The sequence below is a fragment of the Phyllostomus discolor genome, chromosome 2, assembly GCF_004126475.2.
Source record: "Phyllostomus discolor isolate MPI-MPIP mPhyDis1 chromosome 2, mPhyDis1.pri.v3, whole genome shotgun sequence".
Taxonomy (NCBI): domain Eukaryota; kingdom Metazoa; phylum Chordata; class Mammalia; order Chiroptera; family Phyllostomidae; genus Phyllostomus; species Phyllostomus discolor.
The window spans coordinates 169,908,815-169,929,714 of NC_040904.2; the positions used below are offsets into that span (position 1 = coordinate 169,908,815).

At 39.2% G+C, this 20,900-nt stretch overlaps 1 protein-coding gene across 4 annotated transcripts in view; it reads right to left on the minus strand.

Moving 5' to 3' along the window:
- Nucleotides 1-20,900, minus strand: part of ANO6 (anoctamin 6) — a 190,587-nt gene that overhangs the window by 66,880 nt on the left and 102,807 nt on the right. For all 4 annotated transcript variants that reach the window (XM_036019148.1, XM_036019149.1, XM_036019150.1 and 1 more), the window contains one exon: nucleotides 7,003-7,131. In XM_036019148.1, coding sequence (XP_035875041.1) covers nucleotides 7,003-7,131 — 129 coding nt within the window. The remainder of the gene's footprint in view (nucleotides 1-7,002; nucleotides 7,132-20,900) is intronic.

Sequence of the window (20,900 nt, forward strand, 5' to 3'; positions counted from 1 at the left end):
TGAGCAGAATAAATTATTTAATCGGGACTTGATTTAAACTCACATGCTGAAGGCAAACCGTTCAACGTGAATGGATGGATCTGGTGAGGGACCCACTCAAGCCGGTGACGTGTGCTCAGTACAGGACACAAAACAGGTGGGCATCCAGGGGGTGAGCCAGAATGGAAATGAACATTCACATTATGTTCACCTTCAACTTTTCTTTCAAATGCACACTTCTGGTATAATTACAAAAATAAATACATAAATGGTAACTTAGGTAAAAGAAATTGTCCAAGAAGGAAAAAAAAATCACCTGTCATCCACTGCCGAGATAGCTAGCTACTGTAAGCATTTTAGGGCAGTGTTTTCCCAAGTTATCTTCTTATATAAACAACCTGGAGCACTGCTTCAAAGGCAGATTCTTGGGCCCCTCTCCTGAAGCTTCTGACTCTGCAGGATATAGGACGGGGCCTGAAATAATCTAGTGTTAATAAGCAAAGTGGATGACTCTTACCATCTGTTAAGCTTATGAAATATTTGTTTTTAGGACACATCTTTTCTGTGTGTCCAAGCAGCTATTTTTTGATTATTTAGCCTATCCTATGTGAGAATTAGGATAGTTAATTTTTCCAAACCCCTTACTCTTTTACAGATGACCCTTTAAAAAGGAAGACACTGGTGACTTTGGGGACGAGTGTTCCCAAATGAAGAAGCAAATGAGAGCTTCCTCATTCAAATCTAAGGCCAGACCCCAAAAGGACCAATCAGGAAAAGGGTTTTCTCTTCTCCACATCTTTGTGAGAGGAAATGGAATAATCAGATTTTTCTTTTCAGGATTGCACTCTCCTCTCTGTTTGTTTTTAAGGAGTGGGTCCAAGCATACTTCCCATTTAGGAAATAAAAATCAAGATTTGGATTCACTGCTCTTGCGCTGAGTACTCAAAAATAAAGCCAAATGTACTTATACCAACAACACATTTTGTAGCTGTAATTTGACACTGCTGATTCTAATTTAATTTATTCCTTTTAACCTACAATCTTATGATAAGCAAGTAGGGTGTGAAGGAAGGAGATAAAAATATAAAGAGGAGGTCTCTGCCTCAGTCTAAATACTGAGGAGTTGAAACTAGACTGATTTCGCTTCCTCAAACAAGAGAGAACACCCACCCAAAGTTACATGCGAAGGTGACACCACCCAACACTGGCTGTCACCATCTCTTTTTAATCTGTCCTAATATGAGTGTCAAGTTTCCAGTGCCTGGACAATCTGTGGCAAATATGTCACTTCGAGGAAATGTTCTGACTCTTCACAATTCCCCTCTGCCACCGCTTAATTTCAATTTGGAGAAGGCATGCCAATGTTAAGTCTGTTCAGTCAGGCCTCTTCTTTATGAGGACCCTGGGGCATCCTCACACCAGAACATTATATTTGATCAACCAGTTTGGTTTTCACTGGGTTCAACCAGTTTGGTTTTCACTGGGTTCAAACATTAGACCATATTATTGATAACATCCCTATTCTCTTTGGCTATGAGGAATCCCAGGCAGATTTGCACCTGAACTCTAACTTTTGAACAGGATTTTATGGTTAATAACAAATCATTGTGTTTATTACTCTGACATGTGGCTTTATTTTATTTTCTAGCTTTCATAATTCTGTTACACTGATTTACATATTAATTACTTTCATTCTTGATATATTTCTGTAATTGATCTCAAATACTTTTTAATGAATTATAAGTAAATGATGTTAATATAGTATTAGAATAAGCAGAGAGCTAATGTCTACAGAAATTTTACATTGCATGTTGAGGCCAGTAACAAGTGATTTTTGAATTACCATCTCATTAGCCATAAATAACTATATATTTAATGTACATGAGAAATCAAGCTATATCATCACTTCAATAGATACAAGAAAATTAAAAAGCATTTGATAAAACTTGACTCAATTATAAAATCTTTTAGCAATCTAGAACTAAAAGGGAGCTCTTTTAACTTTTTAAAAGAAAACTACCAAAGATTTATAGCAAGTCTGATATTTAATGGTGAAATTTCAGAAATATTCTCACTGAAATAAGGGGCAATACAATGGTAATCCCTGTGTGTTACTGGTTCTATGTCTTAGCCATTGCACTTGGACAAGAAAAAGAAAGACACATAAAGATGGAAATAGAGCAAAACTATCAGTTGAAGAGAATATGGTCTTCTGAGAAAACTTAAAACAAGTATTAAAAAGTACTAGAACTAAAAAGAGCTTAGCAAGGTCCCTACATAGAACTTACAATAGATTTTTTAAACACACAACAATAAATCACAAACTGTATTTTAAATCCTTCTGACAACAGCAACAAAAATTTAAAATAGTAAAAATGTACAAGATATTCATGGACATTGTTATAAAACTTTTCTAAAGAATGTAAGACTTCAATAAATGGAATGATGTACTATTTTTATCGTACTAGAACTCTCTGATGAACTTTGAAACGCCCGGATCTCATCCAGCTTCTAGCCAACCACTGCAGACTCATAACAACTCATCTAAAGCAATGTGTAACAGTTTTAAAAGCTTACAGAATCTCTAACCAATTAGTTGTCTCACATTACTTGAAGTTTTGGATATGATTTAGTTTGACCACTCATTTTCAAAATCTCTTTCTATGGTTTCTATTGGACAGATTCTTCTACCATACAATAGAGAATTTTTAAGGTCCAATAGGAAATACAAATTTTTACTTCCATATATAAACTTTTCATCAACTTTAAAGAAATAAATTTTCCATTAACTTTAGAAATGAATTCCACTGGTAAAAAAGATAAATACGTAAAACACATACTCAGTATTGCTCATGCTGTTTTTGCAGCATCTAGACCCCTCCACCCTCCTTCCCATCATTTGAATTCTACTAGTACTTGTCATGAACACACCTGTCTGAAGGGAGGTCAGGTGTCAGACCAAATAAATACAAAATAGACTGATGCTGCCACTTGTTCAAGTGCTCTAAAAATGAAATGGAAGAAGCATTACTAACAAAAATGAGCAAGGAGTGTGGGAAAAATATATGGAAACTTGTTTTATTTGAAACATTTTTGCTCTTTACAGTCTGGATCAAATATATTTAGATATACTTAATCATTTATTGTGCCAGAGGCTGCTGGCTGCCCACTGAACAGTCATTCTCCCCTTCTTCGTTACTAGGAAGAGTCAACTGGTTTTTCAGATATGTGGGTAATCAGGTGATTCAAGAGATGACTCATCTTGATTAGTCTATGCTACTGATGGTACTTCCATTTACCTTGCCAGTAGTTGGTTTAGGAATAGATTTGTAATAGACAATAAACTGTAGTAGGAAGTCTGCTTAAGGCTCTCCTAGGGGAGGGAGAAAGCTGGGGAGCTTTCTTCCCCCTTACAAAAGGGCCTCGAGAAAGAGCATCTCCAGCTCCTGCCTCTGGATGCTGGGAACTGCAGCAGCCGTCTTGTAAGAAAGTGAAGCCAGTTTAGGAAAAGCCGGACAGAGGGACAGAATGATGACCTTGTTCAGCCAATAAATGAACTAAACCAGACATGGTCCTACCTCCAGGCTACTTCTTAAATGAGAAAATTATTATTTTCTGTTAGCATTTAAGCCATTTTGAGTTTGATTTTCCTGTTACTTGCAGTAAAAAAGAAATTCCAACTGATTCTATGCTAAGAACTGTACTGGCTAAATGAATATTTATTATCAAAACCACTTAAAATCATCCCCTTGCAAAATCTAAATGTAAATTTTTTATGCTTTTAAAAGGAAGGTGTGAGGTATTTCCACTAATGTGAGGGGACAAAGTAACATGCTATTTGGAGATTTGGATAGAAAAATAATTTCTCTTTTGCTGATGGGAAATGCAGTCTTGCACTCCTCTGTGTTTTTTTGTCTTTGTGGCCCTATTACGTCGATCTTTCTCCATCATCACTAAGAAAGTATTTAACAGTACTCTTCAGATCAGCCCCTGGCAAAGTCAGCCTTGGTGTTGTTTTAGGAAACCAGTATGATTTAGACATCTTTTTTTCCTCTCGAAGAAAACAGGATTTTGAAAATATTTTCCTTGGTGTTGTCCTAAATCCCGAATAAGGCCTGACAGGGAGCATGACAGAACTCGCAAATGTTGTTCAAATTAATGAAAATGTGATTCTGAAGCTGACCTCTGCATTCTGGTGGAGTCTAAATTAAGTAATGTGTACAAACAGAAACTCAAAACGCTTCAAAGCACAGCTTATTAAAACCACATCACTGGATATCAATCCATGAGTTCAAGGATCGCCAAGATTAATGATAACTTTTTTCCTCCTGATTTATAAGAGTTACCCTGGGGCTTCTGTTTCTATGTAAAGCAAATGCATAACTTATTAATAATGCAAGCAGCTCTGGGGCTGCTTCTCCATGGCTGTGAAGCTCTTGTCTAAAACCAGGACTGTTTCCTTTCTACTTTAATGGATTAGATTTGTTTAACTTACTTCATGTAGAACTCAGCCCCATTCCACTGGCATATGGATGCTTAATGAGTATTTGATGATGGTGACGATGACTGCAGAGAAGATATCTTAAGTGTCCACAGGAACATGATAAACTCCTGTAACTTATTTAACTCTAGCAATAAAATCATATAATAACAAAAGGAGAATCATGCCTTTTTATATTAGTGCACCGTTTTAAGAAAACCCCAAATATGAAAAAGGTAAAGGGACTGTGAAGTACAAATTGGTAGTTCCAAAACAGTCATGGGGATGTAAAACACAGCATAGGAAATACAGTCAATAATATTGTAATAACTCTGTATGGTGCCAGGTGGGTACTGAAAATATTGGGAGAACACTCTGTCAAGTACCTGACTGTCTACTCACTACACTGTTTATTTAAAATGGAAACAAAATAATATTGAATGTAAACAGTAATTTGAAAGTGAAAACTAAAATTTTATATAAAAAAGAAAACCCCAAATAAAAGTAAAGGGATAGGAATTAACATGTTATCTAGTATGTGCTAAAAATTTACATAACATCTCTATATACTATTTTAACCCTACCCATAACCCTACGGACTAGGTGCTGGAATTCTCATTTTCCTGAATCTAAGATGCCAGCAGTTACACAGTGGGCCAATACTCTATGTACCAACAAGAAAACATTCAGCCAATGAAATTTTATGATGCTCCATTTGTAATATGTACCCTGATTTCAGAGATGTCAAAATTTAAAAAATAACAGACATCTCAAAGGAAGAGACTGACAAGGAAATTCACCGATGTTACACAGCTAGTTCGTTGCTGTGGCAACTTCCATAGTGCGGTGCTCCTACTGAGAAATGGCAGTCCAGCCAGGAACTATACTTTCCACCTTTCTGAATTCTGATCAACTGAATTGGAACACAACTGAGGTAGTCACTTGCAGGCCAAAGAGGTAAAGCAGCATGAGCAACTGCCTCTATCCCTTCTCCCATCTACCATTTATATTGATGCCCATGGTGATGTTAGAGACCACCTCTTGAATATGGGCAAAGCCTTTGTGTCACTGCGGGTTCCTGAGTGACTGCAGGGACAAAGCCCTGCCTGTACCCTCCAGTCATTGTGCCACACAGGGATGCCACACCTGACTTGACCTGAGCAATAAATACACATTTGTTAAGTCACTGTCATTTGGGGCTAGTTTCTTACATCAACTAGGATCGCTCTGATAATATAGTAGCAGAATTAGAATTTGGATGTCAGGTTCCAAAGCCTGGGCTCATCCTGTGACACCGCGCAAACACAAACCTCCCAAACAAACAAACAAACAAACAAAATTCCCAAATAAAACAGGACTGACTGCGACATTTTGAGCAGGCCTCATCACGTGGTTTGAAAGAATTGGCAGACATAAATAGATTTAAGGATGATGTATTTCAGAGATAGTGCCCAGACGGGGACAATTACAGTTGGATGTGTGATAGCACCAATGTAAGAAAAAATAAACAAAGAGGGAGTGATTTTCAAAGTGGGTAAAAGCAACACTAACATGTATGCTGTTTTTTTGTCTTGGTTTAGTTTAATCCAGCTTGGGGTTAGGTAATGAGGATCCAGGCAGGTGTTACAACCCTAGCCTACTTGATGCTTTAAGATCTCAATATAACTATGGCCCTGTTAGCTGAGGACAGGGAGGAAGAAGCAGAGCAGCTGGCAAAGAATGAAAGGGAAGGAAGGGAGGTGACAGAATATGGGTGAGGTCAAGAGCACAAGTTCTAGATTCAAGATAAGATTTTGAACCTTGGTTCTACTATTTCTTATACTTCAGTTTGTGACTTTGGCCAATCATGTAACCTTTCCAAGGGTCAATGTGTTCCTCTCTGATGGTAAGGTAACAGAACACACTTCATAGGTTATGAGAGTTAAATGAGAAGCATACATGCAAAGGCATGTATTATTTGTGAGAGAGTACACACTTAATACTAGTCATTATTATACTTGCTGTCATTAACCATTAGCATCTTTTCCCACCTAATTGCAAATAGCCAAGTGTGCTTTTAATGAAAATCTTTTCTACAGATGGAAGGTATAATTCCATAGGAGAGGTCTGCCTTCAGCTGTGAAACCAACTGACATTAAGAGCCTGTGGAAACTTCTATTTCAAATTAAAAATAAACAATGTGTTAACATGCCTTGAGGAAATGATGAGCAGAGAATATATGAAGGTATGTATGGTATATGATTTTTTTTAAAGCTTAGAGAGAAGGGAAGAGAGGGAGAAAAACATTAATATGTGGTTGCCTCTCGCATAGCCCCTACTAGGGACTTGGCCCGTGACCCAGGCATGTGCCTGGACTGGGAATCGAACCAGCACCCTTTGGTTCACAGGCTAGCACTCAATCTACTGAGCTGCACCATCCAGGGCAGGTGTATGATCTTTTAAACACCAGTTTCACTTTATTGTTTACACAAAAATAATACTTAACTGTCATTTCACAATATTATCAGAAATAAAAAGAAAGGAAATTGCATAAAAAAACTTACCCTTTGTTTTTCATTTGAACCCTTTTTACTGTTCTCTTTTTTACTTTCATCTTCATACACTAACACAAAGTCGATTCTTCGCTGGCCATCATGAAAAAAGAGTGAGTCAGCTTTTCCATTAAATTCTTCCTATGTGGAATAAAAAACAAATTTTAATTTAAATTTTTGAAAAATTACTAATTTTTACATGTTTATTTCCCAGTTTCAATGAGCACACTGACATTTTGAGAGAAAGAAAAATACATCTATTACTCGTTACTTGACAAAGGTCATGGTCACCTCGACCTTCGCAAGCATAGTTTATTCTTGATGAAAGTCAGTCCCTGAGTTGTGCAGTTTAGCATTATTCTACAAATGCACGGGAGAATATCAGCATTGTGTATGTAACACACTCATCCCAGAATTATTCCCACTTCAAACAGGAAAAGGAGTATCAAGTTCGTGTATGAACACAGTAACCAGAGATGCTTATCTGAAGCACTCAAATTCGTTGAATGAGGAGAAAAATCGAAGACAAGGCACTGTGGATGAAAGCCTCATCCTTCCTATGTCATCTCTTTTAACTTTTCCATAGTTTTCCTGACCCCTCTTGACCATACCACATTATAGAAGGTATCATTTTATAACATTAATAAATTCAATTAAAAATATATATAGATGCTTCAATATACACAAAAGCTACAACAGTCTTCCATTATTTGTTCCCAAACCTGCAAAAGATACTGTCTCACTCCTAGGGAAAAACAAACAAAACCGAAAACCAGCCAACAATAACAAAATAAATGAGCTTTTAATTGAAAACTTAAAAGCCTTATGGGTTAAAAAAAACAAATAAAAATGGCAAAACACAGACCTGATACAATTTAAAGCAGAATCTATGACATATGGATTTGAATAGAATTGTTTTAAAAGGCTTGAATTTGTGTTCTCTCACAGCTTGTCAGGATGCCCACGTTAGTTTTGTTGTTGAGAATGGGACTGCCTTTAACTGAGTAACATTTTTAAATTTTTCAGTTTTTTAAATTAGAAACTCCTGGGGCGATTGCATTTTGTAGTTATTTGGTAGAACCACTTAATCATTAAATGTGATTAATTCTCCTCTGCATTCAGCATCAATTAGTACAAAAACCACCTAATTTTATCAACACTTCCTCCTTTTCTTCACACTTCTGAGATGTGTTTTGTGCTAAACATATCCAACCTGACACTTCTGATTCCTCTCCCCTTTTCCACCAGGGAGCATGTGAAGGTTTATGAGTATCCACAGTGCCTCCATTCAGCAGGTTATTTCACCTGCAGAATGCATGCTGCCGCTGAGGTGACCCAGCTCAAAGCACCCTCGTCTCAGCCTCATTTAACTGAACAGAGTGACTGGCCTTCAGCCCTCTCCTGGCCGGGGCATTGAAGGGCCAGAAAAACGGACACATCAGTGCCTTAGGCCACTATCTCATTCTTTTATTTGCAATTTCAGCTATTTAAAACCAATAAACTTTAAGAGTATTTAATGCTACACAAAAATGCTAGGCCCTGTCTTTTTCATCCCAGTCACAGAGTCCTTGAGGCCCTTTCAATGAAGATGTTACCATTGGTGACAACCAGGGCAGCTGTGAGAGAATAATTTTATGTAGAGAAAAAAGAAATGAATAGTTTCTCAGAATGGCAAAGAGGGGGTGAGGTGGGGTGGACCAGAGTCACGAAAACCTGGTCACGAAAACCTGCAGACGTCTGCAAAGCGCACGAAAGCAACTTGCTCTCTGTGGTCCACGTATGTTGCTTTTGGAGGTGCCCTGCAGGAGCTCACTGAAGTTAAGTTCTGAAGTGGAGTCACTGCACACGACTCAGGCACTCTTCCCTGCACGGTCACTGGATGCACAGGTGGGCAGCTAGGTCCCAGGTAACCTGGTCTGCACACAGGTCTCTCTTCACGTTTTAGAAGACTATGAGCCTTTGTTTGGAGGAAAACCCCTATGGACTTGGCGACAGTTGTCTGTGAGAAGTAACTAGGTCAAATTCCGATACAGTGCTATTAGAATGCACTGCCAGGGAAAAGGGTGCCAGTTTTCTGCGGCTGTGCAATCCAGGTCTCCCATCTCTTGGCAGAAGACATTCTACTGGACAAGTGGAAAGAAGAGAGAAACTAAATGCTGGCCTGGAAAGAATGTGTAAAAAAACAAGGGAACTGGCCTAAATAAAGACGACTGATTTATGAACAAAACTGTGCTATCAAAAAAAAAAAAAAAAAAAAAAAAAGAAAGAAAGAAAGGAAGGAAGAAAGAAAGAGAGAAAATAAAAAAGCCGGATTTTCCAGTAATAAGTTCTATTACAGGCCTAACTAACCCACCCAATGGGAGTGAAAAGACAAAAAACTAAAAAATTAAGTCATCCCCTGAGGTATTTGCTTTGTATGAAGTAAAATTTTAATAATTTCTCGGGGTAAATACAAAGAGTTTTCTTTAAGTGACTGGTTATTCAGAGGGAGGTTATTCAAGTCTTGGCTTCTGCACCGTGTCCTGGAGTCTACTCAAAACCTAATCTTTAGTCTTTTCTAACAAGCCAAATGGCACCGAGATGAAATATGAAAAGCCCTGAAACCCAGCTTTTCCTGTTCAACAGCTTAAATTTAAAGAATACTTGAAGAGACGACTTAAAATGTATCAGGTAAAATCATTTTAGAGATCAGAGTTTACGTATGGTTACTGACTTTCCAACTGGGAAATACATCAGTTCTTCTCCTCATCAGAGTAACTTACTTACTGTCACCCTGGGGGTCTCAGACAGATGTCTTCAATGCCAAAGAAGTCAACAGAGTCTCTAGCTGCTAATACTTCTTCCTTCTTGGAAAAAATATCAAGCAAATTTCTAACTACAGTTTGGATTCCATTAGACATTACATCTGATCACACCCATTGCTCTCTCCTGGTCCCAAGGATACGCAATCCCACCAACCCAGCCTTCATTTACTCATTTGCAGTGAGCTGACCTAACACTGTACTAAAGTTAAAGGCTACAGTGGTTAAAAGGCATTACCTGTGTTCACTTGGCATTACATCAAAACAAAGCAAAACAATGGCTGTTGGCATTGACATTTATTTCATGCTTGGGATAAAGAGGAGACACACTTGGTCTGTGCGGCAAGGAGGGATGTGAGAAGTAGGAGCTTAGCCAAGCAAGGCAGGCAAGAGTAAGAAAGGAGGTCTCATGTGCTTTACTCAAGTGATGTTTTCCAGGCCTCCCTCCTCTCAGCTGGCTTCTAGCCGCCTTTCAGTTGTGGGCAGCTACTTCAACAAAAGAGCTGAAAGGGCAGGATCCTCCTTAACCAAATCAGGATAAAAAATGCAAGTAACAAAAGTACTCTGCCCAGTGCTTTCAAGCTAGAGTTGTGAGTTTGAGGACATGAAAAAAATATGATTTTTTTTTTTGCTATTGGTAAAACCAAGGGGCCTTATGACTTTGATTAAATTTAGCTTTAAATCCTAGCTCTAGGAATAATCTCTCTCCCTCTCCTCCTCTCTTTTTCTCCCTCCTCTTACTCCCACCCCCTTTGGAAGGCTAAAAATAACAACTTAACCTAGTATGTTTTCATTCCTGAGTGCTAAGGTGAAATGACCTCCTAGCTACTATCCCATAAAACCAGACGAGGGGCATCAAAACAGATTTCAAAGCTGTCCCCAAGATGTGAAAAAGTTGTTCACCACCCTGAACTCACCTTGAACCACTCAGCTCCCAACACGACCCAAAACCCTAGCCTACAGTGTCTCATGATTTTGCCCTACATAATCTGACACCTACATGCCGTCAGGGAGTTCGGGCTTTTGAGCAGTAGCTTCCAGTGATCCTGGGTGGCACCATTCATAATAAAATAGGCGATATTTCTCCACTGCAGTTCTTGGTGTCCAGCATTTGGCTCTGCTGACACTGGTGGAAGAGCTCTCTGTTCTGTAACACTGGCTAGGAACTATGTGTGGGTACTGGTCTTGTCCCGGGAGCGGTTAAAAGCTTTATACTATAAGACAAGTGGGCGAGAAAGAATGTCCTAGAGGACACATAGGCAAGTCCAAAGATGAGCATTTTCCAGTAGTTACTGGATAGGAAAATTTCTCCTAAGCAGTCTCTGAATGAAATAAAGCACTGGACAATTTCTCGAATAGGAGGGTATTCTTCAGACATATGAAGGGTCACAGGATTACATGATGGTGAGCTTTGTCTTCTGGGCAGGGAAGGAAGGGTGGAAGGGAGAACCTGGGGAAACTGCTGCCTGAATGCCCTTGCACTGGGGCGTGGAGGCCGGTTACAGGTGAAACACCCTCCTGAAATCCCTGGCATCATCGACACTTGGTGAATCCGTGAAATAACCTGGTGCTTAACATTTGTCCAGCATTTCTCAAGTGTCTCCTATAACCCCATTTCACGATAGAGACCTCTAGTCCTAGAGTTTAAAATGCTGAGTTTAAGTTATCTGTCCAAGATCTGGATAAAAAGCAGTCAGACTAGGATCTTTGCTCAGCCTTTTGTTTTGGCATAAGGGTATTGGAAACTTGCCTTGGGCAGCATGTGATATTATTTGATTGTATCTCTCGAATTTCCAAACAGCCTGTTTCTGCCCTGATATGGCTGTCATTGACTGTGAGCTTGGAGAGCCTTCCAGGATTATTTGGGTTAATGGTCTCAACCTCTACACAAAGCAGCATGCAAGAGAATGGTTTATTGTGTAACAGGAACAGTTGGGGATTACATTATGGAAAACAATATCAAAACACAATTAAAGAGCAACTGATAGGTGAATGTGGAAAAAACATGTGGCTGTCTGCAGTCTTTAAGACTAGCAAAACAAAATAATTAATTCCAAGAAGAACGCAACAGAAAGAAAAACAAGCTTTAATCAGAGCAGAGAATGAAAGTAAAAATACAGGATCTTCTATTTCTAATTAAACCCCAATCCATGCATTTGGCAAGTTCTAGGCGAACAAATATTTAGAGGCAAAAGCCTTTAGGTAAATATTTAGGTCTCACAAAGTATGAAACATAATGAAATTTTATTTACATGCCATGCAGTTATGGATGAGACATATTCTGAAATGTTTCCTCCAAGTGCAGCACAGTTCAGGCAGACTCAAGGCATAAGTCTTGGTAAAAACTTTTTTCCCTTGACACAATTGTGCAAAATTACTGTGGGTTAAATTTTATTCCTTACACCTAGACCACCTCCTCAGACTAAGAATGCCTGATAGTGAGAAAATGCAAAACACAAAGAAAAGTGCCAAGAACCACAGGTAGGAAAGGCCAGATGCTGAAGGTGGGAAGACAAGCACCATGAGAAGCAGGGCTGAGAGAAAAGGAAGTCAGATGTTAATGGCAGGGATAAGGAGAAGTTTGGGGCCACACTGGGGAGGGGGGCACACAGGAAAGCAGCTCAGTACATGGCATGCTGTGGGGGGGGAGAGAGCATGTTTTTGACGGGACCCAGGCTTCGAGGGCAGTGCTGATGGAAGCCAAGTGTGGTGGGAAAGGGGCCCATTCGAGGAGGAAGCTGCATCAAGAAGTGAAGGCTCCAGATCTCTTGGGGTCAAGTTCAGGATGTTCCAAGAAAGTCCCCTGACGATCAAGATGCACTCAGGAATGACCCAGAATGATTTTTGTACAAATCACACGTTCTCCTCCCTAACCCTGAGTTCTCTGCTGACCCTTTACATGTAGCTGGAGCCTGTTTTACTTTCATCTCAGAATAAAAATAGCTTTTTTACCCCGATAATAAAAATGATATATACTTAATACAAAAAAAAAGTCTGCAGACAGAGAAAAGTATAAAGCAAATACGAAAAGTCATATGTAATCCCATTTCCCAGAGATGAGCAGAACTTGTTCTGGAGTACGTCTTTTTAGGTTTTCTCACACACACATTCTAACCAAAATGGTACCATACTATACATACTATGCTGTTTTAAAAACATCCATCATAGACATTTTTCTAGCTTGATACAGAGTTCTGCATCATCCTGTTTAATAGATGCCATGTAATTTAAACAGTTCCTCCACTGATGAGCACATAAGTTGTTTCCAATTTGCAGCTTTCATAAACACTGCTGCAACGAGCATCTCTGTACATGTGCATCTGTGCACACGTTCAGTTACAATTCCCTCAGGCTGGGTTCTAGAAGCAGATTTTAACTAGTGTGGCCTTTTTAAAAGCTTTTGATACAGATGTTGCAAAACTGTCATTCAAAATATTTATAAAAACGAACACTTCCACCAGTGGAGTATGAAAGCTTCTTTGCTCACCATCACTAGATCTCAATCTTTTGTGCTTTTCCCACGATACTCAATTTATGTCTCATTTGTACTTTTTAACTAGAGAGCTCTAACATTAACTCGAGAGCCCAATTGAATTACTATTCTTGTGAAGTGCCTACTACTATTCTTGACTTAATTGAACTCTCTTGTTATGTAATCACTTCCCAGTAGATTTTCTTGAGTTTTACTGATGAGATCTCAAAGACCAGATAGGCAGAAGGGGCATGTGGGCAAATGGCAATAAAGAAGCCCACAGAAATGCCCAGTCAGTCCCCAGAGAAAAAGCAAGAAACAGGCTAGGGCACTGACAGCCAGCCCTGGGTTGCACAATGTCGACATGCTCCCAAAAATGTGCCATTTAACTGGACTGTGCCGTGCCAGTGCTGGACATTAGCACCCCTGCCTTCCACCCGCCCAGGATGAACTTTCCCTTACAGTTTATGTGGCACCTGTGCAACTACCAAATGTCAGTCACATCTTTTGACTCATGTATCTCATTTATATATATAGATACACACACACACACACACATATATATACAGTATATTAGATTCAGAACCTACTAGTATTTAGTTTATAAATAACTCCTGTTGCAAATTAAAAACCGATGTATGAATTCTTAGAAGAACAGTCTTGCTATTTTATATTGGGAAATGGCTACAACTAGTTCTCAAATAGCTCAACTTGTTATTCTCAGTCATTTCTCATCAGGGACAGATGCAGTTCATTTACAATTAGATTATGCCATAAAAAATGCTTCTTCTTTTCACCATTTTAAACACATAAAGTGGCTTTTCACCATTTTAAAACCTCAGTCTATATATAAAAACCTCAGTGTAGCCTTCCATAAAGATGATCTGTAGAAAAGGGGAACAAGTAAAGAAAAGTCCAAAAAGGAGAAGAAAAGAAAAGAGTGTAGAAATGCCTCTGGTGGTTATGTTTGTACTTTTCTCGGAGACGCCACCACGGGTTTGCACGGCTCTCCTCGGCAGTGCTACCGCTGCTGGAAGACACGGGGGTGAGACTAAGCTTTCCGATAGTCCCACCAAAGTCTTAGGATGATGCAGCAAACGTGAGAATGAGTACCCGCCTGGGGGCTAACCTCTTAAGGTTTCAAAATGCCTTGCTTTAATCGTCTCATAAACCATTTAATATCCAACCATTTACCTAAAACTTGTTTCAACCTATTAGTATTTTCAGGTTGCACCCCCTCCTGGGGAAGAACGATTTGTAGGTTTCTACCCACATGAGATGGTTGTCCTAAATTACATTGTTTGGACCTTGAAGAAATAGCTCCCAATTTTATATTCTGGAATTTGTTAGAACCAAAATAATATTGCTGCAAGAAGATCCTCCGTGACTTAATAGACTTTCACAATATTCCATCCACAACTTTAAGACTTAAACAATAATTTTAGCTTGACTTCAGAACTGCAGGTTCCCCTCCACCTATCCTGTTCTTCTTAATCATACTTCAACTATCTCTGCATACCTATGTTCAATTCCTGAAAAAGTAACTTATTATGACTCACAAATATTTACTGGTAGTTCCCATTCACCAAATCCATAGCTGTAGTACCTGAAATTTTATGCTTTTGAGCGGACAGCCAATCTCATAGACGGTGACTATAATCTGAGAAAAAACAGAGAAGGGAGTTTTTCAAGCTACAGCTGTTCGGACCGACGAGCTGAAGAGATACATAAGCTGCAGCTGAGGGTGCGAGGCAGCAGGCCTCGTGCCTTCACCAGGGTCCTGTATAATTCTTCTTCCGCAGACGGCCTTGCAATTCCAGCCCGTCATGGCCGGAAAGCTCTTCGTCTTTCCCAGGAGGTTTCCATTTCCAGTTTAAGAACTACCCTGAGTTATTTTTAGCTTTTCAGCCGCTCAGGGTTTACAACACAAGGGCCCTGTCATCGACTGTAACTCCCTCGTCAACTGTTCTGTCACGTGTGCCCCTCGGCCACAGTCTCCTCAGGCCGCTTCCCTGGGAACTGACGGCTGCAACCTCAGTCAGTGCAAGAGGAAGGAAAACAAATCAGAGCATCCTGTGCCCAGCAAAGCAAAGGACTGGGACAACTCCTATCAGCTGCTTAATGTTTTTTATAGGTAACACTTTCTGTCCTTTAACTAAAGAAGTAGTATACAGGAATGGCTGTTCTTTGTGGTATGAAAAAGATGGTGCAGATAGGTTTCCAAAACAAAATTTAAGAAAACCAAATGACTCATTTAAAACAATGGCACAGAAATGTTTAAAACTGACTATAGGTAATAAATAACCTTACAAAAATATTCTTCCCATCAATTATTAGAAATTTTCAAGAAATAAAGTTCTCTGAGGAATGAGTTTTCCAATAAACTATACCAATTTTAAAAAGGTTACTTTAGTGACAGCATGGATGGAACTGGAAAGCATTGTGCTAAGTGAAATAAGCCAGGCGGTGAAAGACAAATAGTGTATTATCTCACCTTTAACAGGAACCTAAACAACAAAACAAACAAACAAGCAAAATATAACCAAAAATACTGAAGTAGAGAACAGGCTGACAGTGACCAGAAGGGAGAGGGGAGGGAATTTCAGGGGAAAAGGGGAAGGGTTTACAGGAACAGGTATAAAGGGCACATGGACAAAAGCTGGGGGGGGGGGGGGCTGGAAATAGGGGGGAGGTGGGGGAGTGGGCTGGGCTGGGAGTAAAAGGCAGAAAATTGTACTTGAACAACAATTAAAATTAAAAAAATGGTTACTTTAACCTTTCTGTGCTCAACATTTTCTCAAATATGGTACATAGGATTTTTTTGATTTCTCAAAGTGGATATTGAACATAGTTATTCTACTACCATTGCTACTACTGTTCTTCGTCTCCCTGTTATTATCATTACTATGGAGATTAAAATGAAGGGCACCCCCCAAATAAAAAAAGTCAAAAATGGAAGAAGAGGTAAACACTGTGCTCACCTCCTCCAACCACATCAAAACTGCAACTGAGGAACCGAACACCCATCACTGAGAAACACCTAAAGACTAGCTGGACAGAAGGGCTACACAGAAGAACCCAGTAGGAGAACCCTGGTAGGAGCAGCAGATATGTGGTAGGGACTGACCCCACACCCACATATGGTGATTAAAATCAGGAAGGACCTGTTGGCTGTGGAGGTCCCAGCTGAGGAATGAGGGGTCATAGCCTCACATCAGGCTCACCAGTCAGGGGCACGAGTGCTGGGAAGAGGAGTCCCCACAACATCTGTCTGTGAAAACCAGCGGGGATTGCCTCCAAGAGATGAAAGGCTGCTGGAGTGCCAGGCATCCCTCTTGAGAAGAATGAGCATGGATTTGCTCACTCACAGATTCACTTGCTCTAACCTCACAGGGACCATAGCTCCTAAAGCACCAGGGAAATACTGTACAGAGAGAGAAGTGAATTGACTAGCTTTAGGGCAAGGGCTGGAGGGCAGGGGCTAAGGTAGTTCCCTCCTGGGAAGGATGCACAGGCAGGCACCAATGTTCCTTCCTCACCCAGTCACCCTGGCACAGGCTGTTGACAAATGGAAGTGGAGCTCTCCATCAATCTAACAAATTTGCCCCACCTCGGTGAATCCCTGAAATTTTTCCCGGCCCAACTTGCGCACCTGCCTCAAGCTACTTCCTGCAACTTTTCCACATAAGCAGCCTGTGTTGCCTTGTGATGCAATCTTCCCCCAAACTCTCAAAGATCTGCAAACCCCACACAAGCATGGCTGGCCTCGGCATGCCCTGTACCTCCTGCTAGGAAACCCCAAGTCTGGCACAAGCAGTGACTAGTCTCAACTTGCATTGTAACTCTCATTAGGTGGCCCTGAGCCTGGTATGAGCTGAGGCCTATGTTGGCTTCAAATGTTGCTTTACCTAATAGCCACAAGCCCAGCACAAGAGGTAGCTGGCCTCAGCTCACATTGTGGTGCCCATCTAAGGGTCCCAATCCCTGTCACTAGGGAAACTGGCTTTGGTTCACAGCACAGCCTCTCCCAAGTCCCTCCAAGCACAACACAAGCAGCAACCAACTGCAGATCATTTTGTAGTTCCCACCAGGTGGCCCAACGCTGGCCATAAACAGAAGCTGAACTTATCCTACATTTGAGCATCTCCTAGAACGTCACAGAACTAACACACCTTCAGAACACAAGAGCACCATCCAACCCACTCTATAAATGACACACCTGACTCAGTTAGCACCAGGGCTCTGCTAAAGAGACATCTGCTCTGTGGGATCAGCCCACACTCAACAGCTTATCTGCCATAGTCACAGCTAGCCCTCACAGGTGGACAGCCTGAGGTCAATCCCATCTACTGATGTGCCAACAGCAATCAAAGTTCAACTACAATAGGAGGGCATACAGCCCACACAAAGGACACCCCTGGAGCACCCAGCTCAGGTGACCAGGGAGACTGTGTCACTGGGCCCCACAGGACACCTACTTCATAAGGCCTCTCTGCTCAGACTGAAAGACATAACGGATCTATCTAATACATAGAAACAAACACAGGGAGGCAGGCAAAATGAGGAGACAAAGAAACATGCCCCAAACAAAAGAACAGAACAAGACCCCAGAAAAATAACTAAACAAAATGGAAACAAGCAATCTAACAGATACAGAGTTCAAACCACTGATTATGACAATGTTGAATAAACTTATGGGAAGAATAAATGAACTCAGTGAGAACCTAAAAATGGGAAAGTAACCATAAAAAAATCCAGAAATGAAGAATATAAAAATGAAAATGATGAATATGTTAGAGGGAATCAACATCGGATTAGATGAAGCAAATGAATGAATAACCAATCTGGAAGACGAGGTGGCAGAAAACATCTACATGGAAAAATAAAAAGAAAACAGAATTTTCAAAAAATGAGGATAGTTTAAGAGACCTTTGGGACATCAAGTGTAGCAACATTTGCATCACTGGATACCAGAAAGAGAAGACACCAAGGGACTGAAAACCTATTTGAAGAAGCAATGACAGAAAACTTATTAACCTGGTGAAGGAACAAGCCCAGGAAGCACAGAGAATCTCAAAAAAGACAAATCCAAAGAATCACACACTAAGACACATCATAATTAAAACACCAAAAGTTAAAGACAAAGAGAGAATGTTATAAGTAACAAGGAAAAAGCAGTTAGTTACATATAAGTGAGCTTCCATAATACTGTCAGATGATTTCTCACAGGAACTCAGCATGACAGAAATGACTGGCACTAGATATTCAAAGGGATGAAATGCAAAGACCTACAACCAAGGCTACCCAGCAAGGCTATCATTTAGAATTTATGAGAGGTAAAGAGTTTCCCAAACAAGAAAAAGCTAAAGAAAGTCATTACCACTAAGCCAGTATTACAGGAAATGTTAAAAGGACTTCTTTAAACAGAAAGGAAAAAATAAAAAATATACAAAAGGAAATATAGGAAGGAAAAGATGCTCACTGACAAAGGCAAACAGTAAAGTGGAGGATTAACCAACTATAAATTCAGTACAAAGTTTAAAAGACAAAAGTACAAAAATCATGTAATTAAAATTATAAACTAAAGCATATACACAGACAAAACATAAACATGGAGGGATTCGTAAAAGTTGCAGTGATTTTAGACTGTGTTCCAACTTACACAACCATCAACTTAATATAAACATATCAACTGATATAAACATAGCTTAGTATACATGAAGCATGCGGTAACTACAAAGCAAAAATACACAAGAAATAAAAAGAAAGGAATCCAAACACAACATTATAGAAAGTCATCAACATAGAAGAGCAGAGAACAAGAGAGTAAGAAAGGAAAAGAGAAGAACTGCAAAAACTATTAGAAAAAGAATTAATGGCAAGAATGACATATCTATTAGTAATTACTTTAAATGTAAATGGATGAAATGCTCCAATCAAAAGACAAAGAGTGGCTGAATCATCAATTTAAAAACAAGACCCATACATAAGCTGCCTACAGCAGACTCACTTCAGATCTGAAGACACTCATAGACTGAAAGTATAAGAATAGAAGAAGATATTTCATGCAACTGAAAATGGAAAATGAATTTGGAGTAGCAAACAAAACAGACTTGAAAAGGGGCTGTAAAAAGAGACAAATAAGTGATTTCATAATAAAGGGATTAATCCAAAAAGAGGATATAACTCTAGTATACATTTATGTAACCAACACAGAAGCACCTAAATATATAAAGCAAATATTGACAGACATGTAAAGAGAGGTCAACAGTAATACAGTCCCAACAGGAGAGTTGAACACCCAACTGAAATTAATGGATAAATCTTTAGACAGCAAATCAGCAAGGAAACACCTTAAATGACACATACAACCAGATGCTTCAATGGTTACTTTTAAAACATTCCACCCCAAAGCAGCAGTATATATTCTTTTCAAGTGCACATGGAACATGTTCCAGAACATACCACATATTAGGACACAAAACAAGTCTCAATAAATTTGAGAAGACTGAAATCAGACCAAGCATCAACTCCAATCACAATGGTATGAAACAAGAATTCAGTTACAAAAAGAAAATTGAAAAACACACAATGAGTGCATTAACAAGATTAAGAAATAAATAAAAAGATGCCTTGAAACAAATAAAAATGAGAACATAATGCCAAAACCTGTGGGACACAGCCAGAGCAGTTAAGAAGGAAAGTCACAGCAATACAGATCTGCCTCAAGAAATAAGAAAAATCTCAAATGAATAAGCTAACCTTACACCTAAAGGACCTAGAAAAAGAACAAAGAAAGCCCAAAGTGAGTAGAAGGAAGTAATAAAGATCAGAAAAACACAAAAGAGTCTAAAAAAAACTGATACAAAAGATCAAGGAAACCAAAAGCTGGATCTTTAAAAAAGAAAAATTAATAAACCATTAGCAAGGTTCATTAAGAAAAAAAAAAGAGAGACAGAACACCCAAATAAATATAATCATATACAAAAGAGGAGTAACAACGAATCTCACAGAAAGACAGAGGACTGTAAGAAGAAACAATGAACAACTATATGCTAACAAATTGGACAACCTGGAAGAAATGAGTAACTTCCTAGAAACATACAATCTTCCAAGGCTGAATAAGAAAGAAACACAAAATCTGAATGGACAACCACTACAAAATTGAATCAATAATAAAAAATAGAAAACAAAACCCCCAAAACTCTTAACAGACAAAAGCATGGGCTTCACAGGTAAATTTTACTAAATATTTAAAGAAGAATTAACACCTATCCTTTGCAAACTATTCCAAAAAATTCAAGTGGAGTAAAGACTCCCAAGATCATTTTATGAGGCCACCATGACCCTAATTCTAAAGCCAGACAAAGAGAGAACCAAAAAAGAAAATTGTGGGCCAATATCCCTGATGAACATAGATGCAAAAATCCTCAACAAAATGTTAGTAAACTGAATTCAGCAATACACAAAATAAAGATCATGCCTCATAATCAAGTAAGATTTACTCCTGGGATGCAAGGCTGGTTCAATATCTGAAAATCAATTAACATGATACACCATCTGAACAAAATGAAGCATCTGATCATATCAGTAGATGCAGAAAAAAACATCTGATAAATTCCAGCATCCATTTAAGA